General features: G+C 33.5%; 1 protein-coding gene across 1 annotated transcript; it reads left to right on the top strand.

Moving 5' to 3' along the window:
* The first annotated feature begins 16,640 nt into the window (after positions 1-16,640).
* LOC149212788 (toll/interleukin-1 receptor-like protein) lies at positions 16,641-17,279 on the top strand. The gene has a single exon (XM_089388819.1). It carries the CDS (start codon positions 16,641-16,643, stop codon positions 17,277-17,279), a length of 639 nt encoding a protein of 212 aa, XP_089244945.1.
* Positions 17,280-17,612: the final 333 nt, after the last annotated feature.

The following is a 17,612-nucleotide window of genomic DNA, read 5'->3' as shown; positions in this document are numbered from 1 at the left end:
TTTTGTTGGATGAGAGTTTTTTAATGCAAGTAGGAAATATTATTTTAAATATTATTTTTATGAACAATAAAATGATCAAAAGTTGAAGAGTTTATGAAGGCCACGAGTCAAGAAGGTCATATGAAAATTTTATAAATGTAACCTCATTGTAGTCATGTAAAAGTCTCTTCTTAGCCTTATAAACTATCTTCATATGTTAATAAGAGGCATTGCTAGCCATTGGTGTTTATATTATGGTAAATTTGGGATTGTTGGTAGGCTATTTTTTCTAGTAGGAGATTTCTTGATGCTTGTAGGTATGGGTATTGCACTCTATAAATTAAATTATAATGATACATGTAATGGTTGTTTTTATTTTTTACATTGTCAACAAAATGGTGTTAAATAAGTTAAATAAGTTATGTCTGGTTGATTTATAAAATATTTTCAATTTTTTATAATTGGTTTAGTTTTGTATGGGTCATAATGAATTTTTCTTTGTATGTCATTTTAATTCATAAAACCTAAATTATGGTAGCATTGCTATTTTCCCTTATTAATTAGAAATGTGAACAATGACCTATGTTTGATATGTTGAAAATAGGCTTGAAGTCAATGGTAGATGAAAAATTTCTGAACCAAGATAACTACGTGTGTGAATTCTATATATTCACATAGAAATATCTTGCTACAAGTATACCAAAAAGTCATGCAAGCTTATATGCTTGGTAATTGTGTATGGGGTTGATCAAATTCACGTTAGATGAATTTTGACGCCTAAAATGGGCCTCCTAACGAATATTATAAAATAATAGTGGAAATAACAAAATAAGATTAGATTACATCAACAAATTTGAGAGAGAAAAAAATAAAAATAAAAAATAAATAAGTAAATAAATAAATATTGTCAACTTATCTCACTATGGTTTTACTCAAATTTCAAGAATGAGCACTCGTTGGATGCATAATTCAATTCCTCATCCAAGGAGTATCCATGTTGCATACTTTCAATGGAACCTGCTACACAAAAAATGAGAAATATATGAAACAATGTCATTGCAATAATGTTTTTCATGTATTTCTCATTTTCCATGTAGCAGGTTCCATCGAAAGTATGAAACATGGGTACTCATTGGATGAAGAATTTAATTCCGCATACAATGCATTCTCTCGCTCGAAATTTGAGTAAAATCGTAGGGAGATAAGTTGAAAACACGAGTTAAGAAAAAATAGTTTTTTAATTTTTAATCTTTTTACATTTTTACTCCAAAAAAGGTGAATCATTCCCCATGGTTGACATCATCATATTTAATCCTATTGGTTCTTATAAAATTGATTTTGGTTGTACATTTTGTTTTCAGACCCATTTTTTACCTTAAAATTCCTCTAATGTACCAAATCTCGGAAACACAAAATTGATCAAAATACTCGCTAGAGTTCTTACCTTTAGATTGACATATATTCTATTGAAAATCTCAAGATTGGAGGAGATAGTATCTATTAAATGAAGGTACATTTTGGATAATATGATAACTAGCTAGGAAGGGATGAAATGGAATAGAATCCAATGACTGTAATTGCTATTGATTTTTGAAAATCCCCATGAGAGAGTAAAGTGGCCATCTATCATTGTGGTGTTAAAAGTGCTTGGAATTTTCCTTTTTTTTATTTAGGTGAGTAAAACCATATGCAAAGGCCACAACATGTATCTATATCAACCATGCCAAATATGAAGGGTTAGGGCTATATTAATAAATCTAAAAATATTTCACTAACCTTGAGCATCTAAAAAATGGATGTTGAAGCCCTTAGCTATCTCTTCCACAACAAAATAACACAAGGCCCTAATAAAGGTACTTCTCCCATGTCCATATGGATGCCAACTTGCTAATTGCCTATTTACAAGTTATTCTTTCTTATTCATTATTGAAGAGAAGAAGAGCCTTCCCATAACACTATGGATTTCCTACAAACGTTTTGTTTGGCATTGAGATCAAAGCTACAAATAGTTAAAACCTAGTGCTATAATAAAAGTTAGAAGGATGCATTTGATTGTCTATTATCCCACGGATGTGCTTGGATATATATTAGATAGGCATTCAAATTCCATGATATTCCCTTCTCTTTTAAGCTCTGCTCGAAGGAAATAATGGACTGAGTATTTTAGGAGTTTCAAAAAATATTGTTAAATAAATCATGAAGTCCTTATCCCTTGCAAGAAAATTTCAAATTGTATCGAAATTTTGGTTGATACCTATGTATATTACTCATGATAATGGCCCAAATCTACCCATGCCTTAGTTAAGCTAGAAAAACTCCGTAGAATTCTTTTATGGAATAACTCTAGTGGAGACAATGGTTTTCGTAGATTGGATCCTTTATTGTGGCCCTTAAAGAGAAAGAGAGTATAGGATTTTTGTCCCCCCCAAAAAAAGATATGCTCTTTGTGTCAAAATGGATCATTATAGGAATGAAATGGATGGAAATGTGGAAGAGCTTGCCAAAAAATCACAACAAATTATTACTCATGATGATGGCCCCAATCTACCCATACCCGAGTTAAGTTAAAAAAACTCCTTAAAATATTTTTATGGGATAAACCTAGTGGAGCCAATGGTTTTCGTATATTGGATCCTTTATTGTAACTCTCAAAGAGATAGGGAGTATAGGCATTTTGTCCCCCTGAACACAAGACATGCTCTTTGCTCCAATGGATCATTAGAGGAGTGAAAGGAAGGCAATACATAAGAGCTTGCTAAAAAATCACATCGACTTATGGACCCTACATGGTTACAAGATTTTGAGAAACCTAGTTTAATATTCAAACATTACTAACCACAACATCTCATGTTTAGGTGAAGGGTAAATTTGTATCCAAAATAGTAAGTTCTTGGAAGCCATTAAGCATAGGTTGGCATGGAAATATGGTTTAGAGTTGTTCTCACTTTTAATAACCACTAGTTATGGAGGTCCCACGTTCTTCTTTAATAATAAAGACCACCTACTAAAGTATAATACTTCTCAATGAAGACACTATATAAGAAAGACATTTAGGTCTCAGTTAGCCTCTAACATAACCAATGCATAAATTAGAAGAAGTGGAAGCCTCAAAAGCATACTTCAATATTAATCTTGTAGACATAATTATTCTAGAGAAGGTTTATAAGATAATCCCAAATATCCTATCTCTTAGACCAACATGAATGATGGAAGGATTAGGGTTGCCCCAAAACTAATATTCCGATTTAAGTTGAACTCATGACTCACTAATGTTTCCTACTTGATCACCTTGGGTGTTTACTTACAACAAATTGCATCATGGTCCATGTAACCAAGGCATTTTCCAAGCATAGCATTGTATAACATATGCTATATCTAGCTCTTAGTTTAACTCAACCTCAAAATGAAAGGTATAGGAGTAGTGTGCAAATAGAGTTTTAAGTGTTGTGAGGACACATTCCAATAATAGAGTTTATAATTAGTCAATGAATTTAGGCAACTAGGTTAAACTCTAGGTGATATTGCAAATAGTCAAGTTGTCTCATAAAAAAAATATTACATAATTACATCCAAAAATTCAACATCATAATTTAACTTTCAATTGATAATATGATTTGCGCATATATGTGTATTAAAAAAGTTCATTATTTGAGTATTAAGTTTTGCACATGAAAAGAGAGAAGTGGTATATAAATTATGGTGCACGCTTTGTTTGCAAAACAAACTAGTGACATTTAGTGGACAACATAAAGTCTAAATTCTAAAACACACTATGTCCAAGCAACCACAAAAGACATGTGGTCACTGAAAAAATATAAGAGTGGATTATCTATCAGAATAGGGGAGTTTGAAAACAATAACACATGTCAATTAAAAAATACAATACAATAAATGAAATTGAAGGTATCACTGGCAATATAATAAATGACATTAAAATGTTTACATTACATTACATTAATTTTTATTTTATTTTTATGTAATTTGACTTAGTCAAAATGTTAAACATTACATTACAACATCTCTACCATAATGGGTTGGAGAGAGCCTCTTGGAGCAATAATTTGACTTAGTCAAATTGTTAAATATTACATTACAACATCTTTGCCATACTAAGCTAGAGAGTGTCTCTCGATACAACAATTTTAATTGTTAAATATTCATATTAACCATGGCTTTTGCAATTTCCACACATTTTCAATTTTACTTTTAATTGTATGTCCAAGGCTCTTCTTAGAACTCAATTTTATCCTTAGCTTACTATTAAGACATTCACTTGGCTACCAACACTACCATATATTTCTTCTAAAACACCATCACATTCCATTGATTACTGTAAGATGTAAACTATATACCAATAGAAATAGAAACATACAAGGAACACTTCAGTTGTTTCTTCTTATGCTATCTTTAGATTTATATAATTTCAATAATTTTCATATTTATGTAATTCAAATAAAAGAAGGAATAAATAATTTAATTTTTTATGTTTTGAATTATTTTAAATGAAATTATTTAGAAATATTTTAATTATTTAGTGTTTGGAATTGATTTGCAAAGAGTTTGACCTGTGTTGTGCATATATTGATTATAATGAAAAACAATATGGAGAACAATAATTTACATTTGATTGAATTGTTTCCAACCTCTAATTATATATATTACCCATGAAACTGTCATGATGCATAATGACTCTCTATTTTCTTCTATTTCAATAGTCCATAGAAGATGCTCACTTTATATCTCAACATTCTATTGTTCTTGAAATCTCTCTTAGGAACATTAGTTAGAATTGACTTAATGATGAATCAACATATCAAAGCCTCTTACATCACATCCTTTTATCATTTACCCATTCACATTTACTACCACTTAGAATTTTTGAAGTATTCATTTCGATCTAGCTAAATTGATGCAGGAGCATCCGAGCACCCTTCATTAAAATTAGAATCCAAAGCCATGAAAAAGGAGATGTGGAAAATCATTGTAAATCGAGGCAAAATCTGTTTAAACAGAGTTAAATTTATCGAATTGATAAGTATTTAGAAGACTTGATTAAATGTAATTATCTACCATAGAGAGATTTAGCGGTTTTATTGAGTGATTTTAGGCGATTTATAGGAGAAAATCATGGATCTAGATGATCCACGCTTTTGTAATTTCCTATATAAAGAGAGTCTGTGTTGTGAGAGAGGGAGATAGAGGATACAATGTAGTCAGAGGGAAATTTGTGACTAAGGCCAAGAGGCCTTAGCCTGTAATCGAATTCTGTATATAATTGAAATATATGTGTTATTATACGTCTACATGTTATTTGATTTTTGTGTGTCTTTGTTTTTATATATATGATCTTTACTGTAAGGTAATAAATATGTGTGTGCGAGTGTAAAGGAAGAAATTCTATGAACTTCGCCTTAGATAAAGTATGGCGATGATAAAGTGTGTTGTAATGCGAGTTCCATCGAGAAGCAATGAGAGAGCCATTAGATTTCAGAACAAATCAACGGAGGAGAGGTGTTCAATCAAAACTGGAGTCGATTGAATAACACAACAGAAACTGTCGGATCGGCCAGATCGATAGATATTAAGCAATAACCCTTTATTAAGTCAAGTTCCTTTAAGTTTTGATTTAAGCACATCGGGGGTACTCGGCCAATGGTAAGCAGTTTCTCACGCGGCCGAAAGGTGGGAAGCTATATTTCTACGTGATTAACCTTAGCGGTTGACACGTAGGATTGGAAAACAACTTTTCTCGCGTGCTTTCAGAATATTAATTGTCGTGCTAGTTGGAGCGCGAGATTGCATGACATATGTTGGATCAAGCGGGGTCACATCGATGGTGAAGATTGTCTGGCCTAGCTGACGAGCGGACGATGCGACAACCGTCTGATGGAAGAAGGTCTATGGTGATTGTGTGGAAACTTGCAAACAAGTTATCTCGACTAGAAGACCCGATGAACTCATTAAAAAGAGTTTACAATTCCGAGTGATCGGACCGTCCGTTGGATGGGTGATCAGATGCATATTGCTTCTGAATGTGCGCAAAGGCTAACACTTGATTCAGATGCGATAAGGGTTTATACAACGAGATTTAACCCTCGTTGAGTTCCAACCATCAAGACCATTCATTGGTTCATTGGTCGGGTTTTGTTATGAAGTCCACCTATTAAAAGGCTTATGATATCTATATATATATATACAATTCCGAGTGATCGGACCGTCCATTGCATGGGTGATTGGATGTATATCGCTTCCTAATGTGCACGAAGGCTAACATTTGATTTAGATGCGATAAGGGTTTATACTGTACGAGATTTAACCCTCGTTGAGTTCCAACCATCAAGACCATTCATTGGTTCGTTGGTTGATTGGTCAAGTTTTGTTATGAAGTCCACCTATTAAAAGGCTTTTGATATATATATGTGTGTGTGTGTGTGTGTGTGTGTGTGTGTGTGGGTCCATAACGCACAGGTCCACACGCTAATTTTGTAAAGATGCATCTTTGCTGTGTAAAAGTGGCTTCGCTGTCATCATTTTGGTAACAGAGCAGAAGAAGATTCTACGTGCAAAAGGAGGTACGATCATATTGAAGATTGGAAAGTTTATGGTCTTATATTACCATATAGATAGTGGCAAAAGAAGGTGAGAAGATCGTAGAAAACTGGAGCAAGGAGTGCTCAATTGGTTTGAAAGAAGAGAGAACTAGAGAGATGCCAAAAGACTGAGCTTGAAGGAGAGAAGCTTGGTGAGGTATCGTGTAGCAAGAAGGAGATTTGTTACTACAGAGGTTTTGTTGCAACTCACATAAAGATCATAAAGACAATTCCACAGAGGATGTGGGTAGAATTGCTAAGGGATGAAGGAAGCATATGACCAGGAGGTCATAAATTTTTGTACCTTGGGAGTCTGATGTAGGAGCATCTGAGCAACCTTCATTAAAATTGGAACCCAAAGCTGTGAAAGAGGAAACACGGACAATCATTGTAAAATGGGGAAAATTCCATTTAAATAGAGCTAAATAGATGGAATTGATGTCTTTAGAAGACTTGATTAAATGTAATTATCTGCCATAGGGAGATTTAGGGGTTTGATTGAGAAATTTTAGGCGATTTATAGGAGAAAATCATGGATCTAGATGATCCAAACTTTTATAATCTCCTATATAAAGAGAGTTTGTGTTGTGAGAGAGGGAGATAAAGGATACAATGTAGTCGAAGGGCAATTGGTGACTAAGGCCGAGAGGCCTTAGCCTGTAATCAAGTTCTATATATAATTGAAATATACATGTTATTATACATCTGTGTATTATTTGAGTTTTGTGTGTCTTTGTCTTTATATATATGTTCTTTACTGCAAGTTAATAAATATGTGTGTGTGAGTGTAAAGGACAAAATTCTATGAACTTCACCTTAGATAAAGTATGGCGGTGATAAAGTGTGTTGTAATGTGAGTTCCATCAAGAAGTAATGAGAGAGCCATTGGATTTCAGAACAAATCAACGGAGGAGAGGTGTTCAATTGAAACTGGAGTCGATTGAATAGCACCACGGAAACCGTCGGATTGGCAAGATCGACAAATATGAAGCACTAACTCTTTATTAAGTTGAGTTCCTTTAAGTTTTGATTTAAGCACGTGATTAACCTTAGCGGTTGACACGTAGCACTGGAAAACAACTTTGCTCGCATGCTTTCGAAATATTAATCATCATGCTAGTTGGAGCGCGAGATTGCGTGACATCCATTGGATCGAGCAGGGTCACATCGACGGTGAAGATTGTCCGGCCTAGTTGACGAGCAAATGACGCGACAACTGTCCAATGGAAGAAGATCTACGGTGATCGCATGGAAACTTGCAAACAAGTTATCTCGGTTAGCAGACCCGATGAACTCATTAAAAAGAGTTTATAGTTCCGAGTGATCGAACCGTCCGTTGGATGGGTGATCAGATGCATATCGCTTCCAAATGTGAATGAAGGCTAACATTTGATTTGGACGCAATAAGGGTTTATACGAGATTTAACCCTCGTTGAGTTCCGACCATCAAGACCATTCATTGGTTCGTTGGTTGATTGGTCGGGTTTTGTTATGAAGTTTGCCTATTAAAAGGGTTTTGATATATATATATATATATATATATATGGGCCCATAACCCACAGGTCCACACGGTAATTTTGTAAAGATGCAACTTTGTTGCGTAAAAGCGACTTAGTTGTCATCATAAATAAACAATCTTTAAACAACATAACCACCTGAATGCACTTAAACATTTCCTTTCCCCTACTTCAAAAATACACTAGTTAATAAAAACTAAAAAAACAAATAAAAAAATACCCATATAAAACAAAAAAACCATCCAATTTTAAAATTGAGGTAAGGAAAAACCAATAAACTTCAAAATAAACTATAAATAAAAAACCCAAACTATTCACCCAGGTGATCTCTTCTTAACAAAACCACCTACTCACTTTCCTTAAATCTCCTTTATATTTATATTTATAGTCGCTGAAGTCCAAGAAGAAAGAAAAGGTAGCTCTCCACACGAAGGAAGAAGTAGTAGAAATCATTTCTAATTTGGATGAAGCCATAGCTTGCACCACATGCAATAACAAAAAGTAAGTGGAGATAAATACACACCATTGAAAAATAAAGTTTAAGTGAAGAACCAAAAAGTAAATTCTTTGTTGGATAGTGAATCTTAATGTAATTTCATTTTTGAAATATTAGTTGATGAGCTCACTTTTGAAACTTATGATCTAGTAGTGCAACCAAGTTCACTAACATGATTGCAAGGAAATATATGATGAGAATCACTTATAGATGTAAAATCAAGTTTTATATTACTATGTTAATGAAGTAGAATGTAAAGTTGTATGATTAGACATACATGGAGTGATGTTTGGTAGTCTATACTTATGCATTAGGGATGTTATCATTTATATGAAAGAAAATAAATATTTATTAGTCAAAGGTGGCAAGGCATGCTTCATCAAATCACATAAGTGAAGAGAGCGAATAATTCCTTTAGTAGCAAAACAAGTTCAAAACATGCAATATTTTTCAGTAATGGGTACTTCAAAACATGCAATATTTTTCAGTAATGGGGTGGTTGATATGGAGAAGCAAACGCAAGGTATGTGATTCCATTTCCTTAATGGTCTAGCTTCTGGGTATGCAAACCATGTAAATGGGAAGGTGTGTTTTGAATTCCTTGCCCAAAAAAAAAAAAAAAAAACTGTTTGTAAACTTTGTAATAAGCATTTAATTGTTTTTGGATTTTTTTTGAAAATGTCCAAAATTACTTGGAAGACGAAATCACGGGGGATTCACTTAATGAACCTTTAACATATCACATGTGATTGTGGCATATTAAACAATACCCTCAATTTGACTACATATTGGAAAATACCTCTAAAAATGACATTATTTAACCCATACCAATATGAACCCAATACACCTTCCAAATTTAAAAAACCCCTATTTTCATTAGATATTGCAAGTATTCATTTTTTCATTAACAATTTTATACCCCTTTATATTTTTTCATTAACTTTGAGCTCCATTTTATTCCTCAATATATATATCCCCTAGTAAGAATGTGCATGGTATGTTATTGTTCCCAATGAAACCCCGTGGTTGAAATCAACGATTATGATGGTTGGCTTTACAAGAAATCCCACTAAAAATGAAGACTATGGTGAAAAAGGACATCAATAGAGGAAATGCAAAGAGACATAGGGAAGCTTGAAGCTTGTAGAGTGGTAATAGAGATGAGAGTTGGAAAAATGCAACCTTCTTGAAAATAAGAAGACAAAGGACCATATATAGAATGAGTGAAGATCCTTTGCATCGTAACCATCTACAACTTTTTTTTTTTTTTTTTGTGCTAGTGAGTAACAACGCATGCTATTTCTAAGCATAAATAACTCCCCCTCTCTTTGAAATGGATTTTCAAAGCATAACAAATCCCCACTAACCCTGACTTTCTCATTTAAATTTCGAAGGTAAAATTTTGTCTTGTGTTGTGATTTCTGACTTTCTCATTTAAATTTCGAAGGTAAAATCTTTGTCTTGTGTTGTGATTTCATTATATGTGATTGAGTATTTATTGTGTGGTTTGAAGTCTATCGAGACTATTGAATGTGAATACATTATCGTGCTTATGTGGTTAATTCAAAAATAATTCCATCAATCAACTATTGGTCTAAATTAACAAAAAAAAAATGGAAATGTTGGTTTGATTGAATGAATGGCTACATCCATGCCTTATCTGCAACATTTCCTTGATTCGCGTAAGCTCATTGCATTGTAGGCTCTATTTGCCCGATAGAAGCTTAATCGTCATCAACCCATAATGATCCGTTTATTTAGTATGATGTATTATTAATTATACGAGCTGAAAAACTTTATTCTTAAGAATTGCTTACAACATTTACTTCTGAAACTTTACTATATTGAAATAAATATCTTTTAATTTGATGTAATTACTCCAAACTTATAACTCATCATTATTAAAAAAATAATTTAAGAAAAAAGCACTCATGATTAAAGATACTTTAACTTTAATACAAACTCAAAACACACTACACTTAAATTACAAATAACAAAAATATATATAATACCAGTAACAAATATTTAAAATAAATTAATGTTAAAAAAGTTCATATTATTTTAATTAGGGTTGAAAAATTTATGTTAATTTATATATAAGAGAAAAACTTAAATAATCAAGTTTGAAAAAGGTTTTTTGGGGTTAATTTTGGTTAGTCATATATGAAAGTTAATATAAAAGTGGAGCATGTACTAACACAAAGGGACTTGGATAAAAGTGAAATAGCCATTTTGCATTGTTGGTTACCTATATCAATTGAACATGCAACAACGACCAATTGTTAAATTTATCAAGAGCATGCATATGAAAACATAAACAAAACTAATGAACAAAAAATAAGAGAAGTCTGATTCTCAATCCATGAGCTGAACTCTCATTGGAATCTCATATCTTCATAGGAGAAATGAATACATTATTATATAGCCCACATATTTCCAATTTCATTATCCATTATTTGACTAATCTATTATCCCTAATAATTTGCTGAATGATCACAGACTACATCTATAAATTTGCTGCTCTAATTCTAATAACTCAGAACACAAAATTTGCTGGCTAATTTGTCAGCAATTACATAGCTTTATTTTAAGCATTATCCTCAACACTCCACGTTAATACATAATGAGGTGATTCCAAGCATATCCCTTAAGTATTCGAACTTCCCTTTAGGTAGTGCTTTGGTAAATATATCTGCAAGTTGTTCATTTGTTGTACAAAACTTTATTTGAATTTCTCCTTTTGCCACATAGTCTCTTATGAAATGATATTTGATATCAATGTGTTTGGTGCGATTATAAAACACTAGATTTTTAGTTATGGCAATGGTAGACAAGTTATCACAGTGAATAGTTGTGGCATATTTTGGTTCTTGTTTTAGATCTAACAATACTTTCTTCAACCAAATTGCTTCACATGTTGATGTTGTTGCTACAATGTACTCTGCCTCTGTAGAAGACAATGAAATAGTTGATTGCTTTTTTGAACACCATAATACTACACCTGATCCAAGGATGAATACATAACTTGAAGTGCTTTTTTTGTCATCAAAAGATCCAGCAAAGTCACTATCTGTATAACCAACCAACCCAAAATTATATGATGAAGTATACCAAATTCCATAATTTCTTGTTCTACAAACATACTTCAAAATTCTTTTTGCTACTCCAAAATGAATCTTACTTGGACTTTGCATGAATCTGGAAATCAGCCTACTGCATGCATAATATTAGGCCTAGTGGTAGTAAGATACAAAAGACTTCCTACCAGACTCCTATAGGATTGAGCATCTACCTTTTCAGCTCCATCTTCTACAAGAATTTTTTCATTTATATACATGGGTGTGCTCATGGGTTTATAATTTCCCATTTTCCATTTTTTAAGATGATTTGAAACATATTTTTCTTGTGAAATAAAAATTCGATCATTCATCTGTGTCACTTCTATGCCAAGAAAATAATGGAGCAAACCCAAATCAGTGATTTCAAATTCAGTCATCATAGCCTCCCTGAACTCTTCCACTAACAAATCACTTGAAGATGTGTATATAAAGTCATCTACATATAAGCACGCAATTATTATATCATTACCATTTGACTTGTTATATAATGTGTGTTCATTTTCACTTCTATTAAACCCCTTTTTCAAAAATAAGTGTCAATTCTGCTATATCATGCTCTTGGAGCTTGTTTAAGCCCATAAAGAGCCTTTTTGAGTTTGTATATTTTCTGTTCATTTTCTGCTTCTTCATATCCTTGGGGCTAGTGAACATATACATCTTCTTTCAACTCACCATTTAGAAAGGTTGATTTAACATCAAATTGATAAATAACCATTTATATTGTGCTACCAATACAAAAAAAGTTTTGATTGTATCTAATATTGCAACAGGAGCATATGTTTCATTGTAGTCAATATCTGGTTGTTGAGCATGTCGCTTTGCAACTAACCTTGTATTGATCCATTAGCTGCATACTTGGTTTTGTACAACCATTTCACCCCAATGACTTCTTTTTCAGTAGGAGGATCCACAAGCTCCCATGTTTCATTCTTTTTAATTGTTGCCATCTCTTCATCCATTGCTTTGCACCAAACTAACTCTTTTACTGCATCTTCAAAACATCTTGGTTCTACTTCAATCTAAGAAATCAAAGCAACATTAGTATAACCATAAATTTCATTTAAAGATTTTGTCTTTTTCGGAGGAGGACTTTGACTTGAAACAGGACTTCAAGTAGCAGAGGATGATGGATTGGATGTGGCCTCTGAAGTATTTTGATTACTGGATGGATTTGCAAAAACAAAAGATTCATCTTCTTGTACAACAATACTTGGAGTTTGTTGCTGCACATCATGATTCCACTGTCTTCTTTCTCATTAAATAACACGTCACGACTAATCATTAATTTTTCATTTTGTGGATTGTACAATCTATAACCTTTGGTTTCCTCACAATATCCAATAAAAATGCAGTTCACACTTCTTTTTTTTTAAGTGTGGTTCACGGGCACCGGAGTGGCCGCTACGTCCACATAGAGAAGCGGGGCAGCTCCACCCGAAGGGATCTGCCGGTCAGCCATATCAGGCCTAACCCCGAGGGCGTCGAGGAGATTTGACCCCGTGACCTCCCAAACCGGGAGAGTACTTAGCAACGGGAACTCGACCATTTGAGCTATCCCTCGGGGCTATGCAGTTCACACTTTTATCATCAAGCTTTCTTCTCTTTTCAGCAGGAACATGAACATAAGCAATGCACTCAAAGACTCTTAAATGAGAAATATTGGGTTTTCTTCCACACCATGCTTCATAAGGGGTAATATTTTGCACACTTCTTGTTGGGCATCTATTAAGCAAATAAACAGATGTAGCTACAGCTTCAGCCCAAAAAATATTTGGAAGGTTTTTACCTTTCATCATGCTCCTAGCCATCTCAACAATTGTTTTATTCTTACGTTCAGCAATGCCATTTTGTTGTGGAGTATAACTAGCTGTCAATTGCCTTTGAATGCCATTCATTTTACAATAAGAATCAAACTTATTAGAAGTGAATTCTCCCCCTCTATCTGTGTGTAATGTTTTTAGACAATAACCACTTTTCTTTTCCACAAGAGATTTAAATTGTTGAAATATGACAAATGCATCAGATTTTTCTTTAATGAAATATAACCATGTTCTTCTACTAAAATCATCCACAAAAATAATGAAATACTTATTTTTGTTGAGAGACAAGGTTTGCATAGGACCACATATATCTGCATGCACTAGTTCCAATGGTTTACTTGCTCTCCATGATTTTCCTACTGGAAATGAATCTATATATTGCTTATCAAGAATACACCCTTCACAGAGTTTATTAGTAGAACCAATAAGTGGTAACCCTTTGACAATTTGCTTGTTATATAACAATTTCAAGCCTTTCGTATTCGAATGTCCATACCTTATGTGCCATAACCAGGAACTATCATCATTAGCAACATTTAATGTTGTACTTTCTTCACAAGGTAGATTAAAAGCAAAAAAATTGTTTCGCAACATATTAGTCTTAGCAATAATTTTAGTGTGATCATTTTTATCATAGATTATGCATTGCTTGTCCTTGAAAACAATTATATATCCCTTTTCAAGGAGCTACCCCACACTCAACAAATTATGTGCTAGACCACGGACATATAAAACATCATTAGTGTGCTTTGGTTTTCCTTGTTTTCTCTTCACAACAATTGTTCCCTTACCTTTAGCTTCAACTCGCTTGTCATCTCCCAATCGTACATCAGATTTTGTAGATTCATCTATCTCTGTAAGGCTGTCTTTCTTCCTTGTCATGTGATTGCTGCAACCACTATCCATAAGCCATGCCTCTTTGGAAACATTATTAGTTGAATTAGAAGCCAAGAATAAAGTGCCAACCTCTTCTTTTTCTTCAAAAAAATTAGCTTCTTGTGTTTGTTTTTTCTAACAATTTCGTTCATAATGGCAAATTTTTTACAATAAAAACACTGATCTTGGGATTTATTAAATCTTTTACCTCCATCACTGTCATCATTACCTCTTCCTTTGTTGTATGCAGAAAAAAAATTTTCCTCGACCTCTGCCTCCTCTGTATGTTTGTCCTCTTCCTCTTCCTCTTCCAAAAGTGTTCTAGCTTTCCTAATGAGAGGAACCACTTTTGTCTTTGAAAATATTTCCTCTTGCTTGAAAAGCTTGCTCGAAATTTTTCAGGAGATCTATTGATTCTTTGCTCATGAGATTGAAGAGACCCCATTAGCTTATTCACAGACAACTGAGTTAGATCCTTAGACTCCTTAATAGCAACAACAACCCCATCAAATTTTGCAGGGAAACTTCTTAAAATCTTCTCAACAATTTTTTGATATTTTAAATTTTCTCCATAAGACATAATTTCATTCACTATACCCATAACTTTAGTGAAAAAATCTTGAATAAATTCAGTGTTTTGCATGCACAAGGTTTCAAATTCTCTTCTTAATGACTGCAACTTAAAACTTTTTACTTTATCACTTCCTTGATATGCTTGCTGCAAAGCATCCCATGCCTCCTTTGATTTTGGAGTACTTTTTACCTTATCACTTCCTTGATATGCTTGATGTCTCCTTTGATTTTGTTACTCCAGTTAGTCTTGGAAAAATAAAATCATGCACTGCTTGCTGGATTAGGAAGAGAGCCTTTGAATCTTTCTTACAATTTTCCTTTAGCTGGTTTCTTTGGTCTTGAGTCGAGCGGGCAAGTGTGTGAGCATTTGGTTCTATATATCCATTCTCTACAAAATCCCACAAATCTTGTGAGAGAAACAATATTTTCATCTTAATGTTCCAAAAACCAAAGTTCTCCCCTTTAAACATTAGTATTTGTGGTTGAGAAATATTCATATTGTTGGCCATTGCTGTTGAGCACTCCCACCAATAACTTGAATCTGCATAGACTCAACAAAATTATGAAAACCCTTGCGAATGGCTTTCACAAACTTTTTAAACCTCATAATAACAACACATACTTTACATATAAATCAACTCTCTTAACCTATAGCTCTGATACCATGTTAAATCTATCAAGAGCATGCATATGAAAACATAAACAAAACTAATGAACAAAATATTGAGCTAAACTCTCAATGGAATCTCATATCTTCATAGGAGCAATGAATACATTATTATATAGCCCACATATTTCCAATTTCATTATCATTATCTAACTAATCTACTGTCCCTAATAATTTGTTGAATGATCAACTACATCTGTAAATTTACTGCTCTAATTCTAATAACTCAGAGCACAAAATTTACTGCTCTATTTCTAATAACTTAACACAAAATTTACTGACTAATTTATAAGCAATTACATAACTTTATTTTAAGCATTATCCTCAACACCAATAACATCTTCTGCTTCCAATCCACGCTACTTCAGTCTCTAAGTGCCCAATACGTGTCAAATTTCAAACCATATTGAGTTGATTGTACACATTATCTTTTACGCTGTTCGCATCTATGCCGTTGCGGTCGTTGTCTTTTTAGTAAACACCCTGGTCAAGTTGTGGTACAAACATATAGACTATGCGTTTAAACAGAAGCCATTAAAGAATCTACGGTGAAACATCAGACATTAAAGAAAGGTAAAAGTTTAAACGTGATAGGATTTCCATTGTTTTTTCCGAATGATTTGGAATTTTGAGGGAAGAATGAGCGGAATTATAATTTTTTTAATGTTTAAATTTATATTTAATCTTAATCATTAGTATTTAGAATTTTAATAATTTTTAATTATAATTAAAAAATAAATAAAAATATATTATTAAAAAAATCCAAAAGCTTAACGATTACAGAGTACGCACCGGAGAAAGAGCCCAAGTTAAATCTAAGTGTATTATGAGTCAATAATGTAGTGGCCCCTAATAATGACGGCCAAAATTAAAGCGTTTCATGTCTCTGTATATACGTCTCTTCATTCTTTCTCACATTTTCATTCCAATTTTCCTCCAATTCATAACTAGGCTCCTTCCTCGGCAATTTGCTTCTATTTCTATTTTCATACTCCAATTAGCAATGGCATACCCATCACCTGCAACTTCATTCTCTGAAATTGAAATTGAAAATCCGGCTCCTCCTCCCTATCACCCACCATCTGCTAATGACTTTGAGGCATCGACCTCCGCCTCCACCGTTGATGATATCAATGTCAAGAGCAGCAAATATTATGGGCGCGATGTGTTTATAAACCATCGCGGTCCCGATGTTAAGAAGACGTTTGCCAGTTATCTCTACCGCCGCCTTCTTGTGCATGGTGTGGAAGCCTTTCTAGACATCGAAGGAATGCAAGAGGGAGAAGGCATCAGTGCTCAGATAAAAGATGCTATTGCAACAGCCGCTGTTCATGTGGCTATTTTCTCCCCTCGTTATGCGGAGTCTAGCTGGTGTCTCGATGACCTTGTCGACATGTTGGACTCGAAGGCTACCATCATTCCAATGTTCTATAACGTCAGACCTGCTGATCTACGTTGGACCGAGGGCTTAAATGGAGTGTACGCTGAAGCGTTGCGGAAGCTCGGAAAAAAGAGGACATATGACCCTAAAACTCGGGCAGAGAAGCCACGGTACTGCCCCGACACCACCGAAAATTGGAGAAAGGCCCTTGCTAGGGTTTCAGAAATAAGCGGCTTTGAGTTGGACGCCTTTCATGGTTGAGAACTGAACACTCGCGGCATTGTATTACTTTTATGCTAGATATCTTAAAATATACAAATGGATGTTTGTTTGTTTCTTACTAGTTATATATATTTTCTTAAGAAAATGTGTGTTTTCTAACTCACAAACTGAATTAATTACATGCCATAACTATTTTGCAACCTTATATGTTTTTTTTTAAGCAACAAGGGGAACGATGCTCCAACAATTCATGGTCTTTTTCATTTTACATATATATTTATCTTTAATTAGAATTTAGAAATGGTAAATTATATAATTTTTTATTTTACAAATGTATATTTTAATTAGCAATTGCATTAATTGTTGTAAAGG

The sequence above is a fragment of the Pinus tabuliformis genome, chromosome 1_1 (assembly GCF_031772625.1).
Source record: "Pinus tabuliformis cultivar Carrire ecotype Pingquan chromosome 1_1, CPIR1, whole genome shotgun sequence".
Classification (NCBI taxonomy): domain Eukaryota; kingdom Viridiplantae; phylum Streptophyta; class Pinopsida; order Pinales; family Pinaceae; genus Pinus; species Pinus tabuliformis.
This window is presented reverse-complemented; position numbering and strand designations above follow the sequence as displayed.

What these genes read in the sequence shown, in the direction of transcription:
- LOC149212788 (XM_089388819.1), top strand. Translation starts at nt 16,641, where the DNA reads ATGGCATACCCATCACCTGCAACTTCATTCTCTGAAATTGAAATTGAA.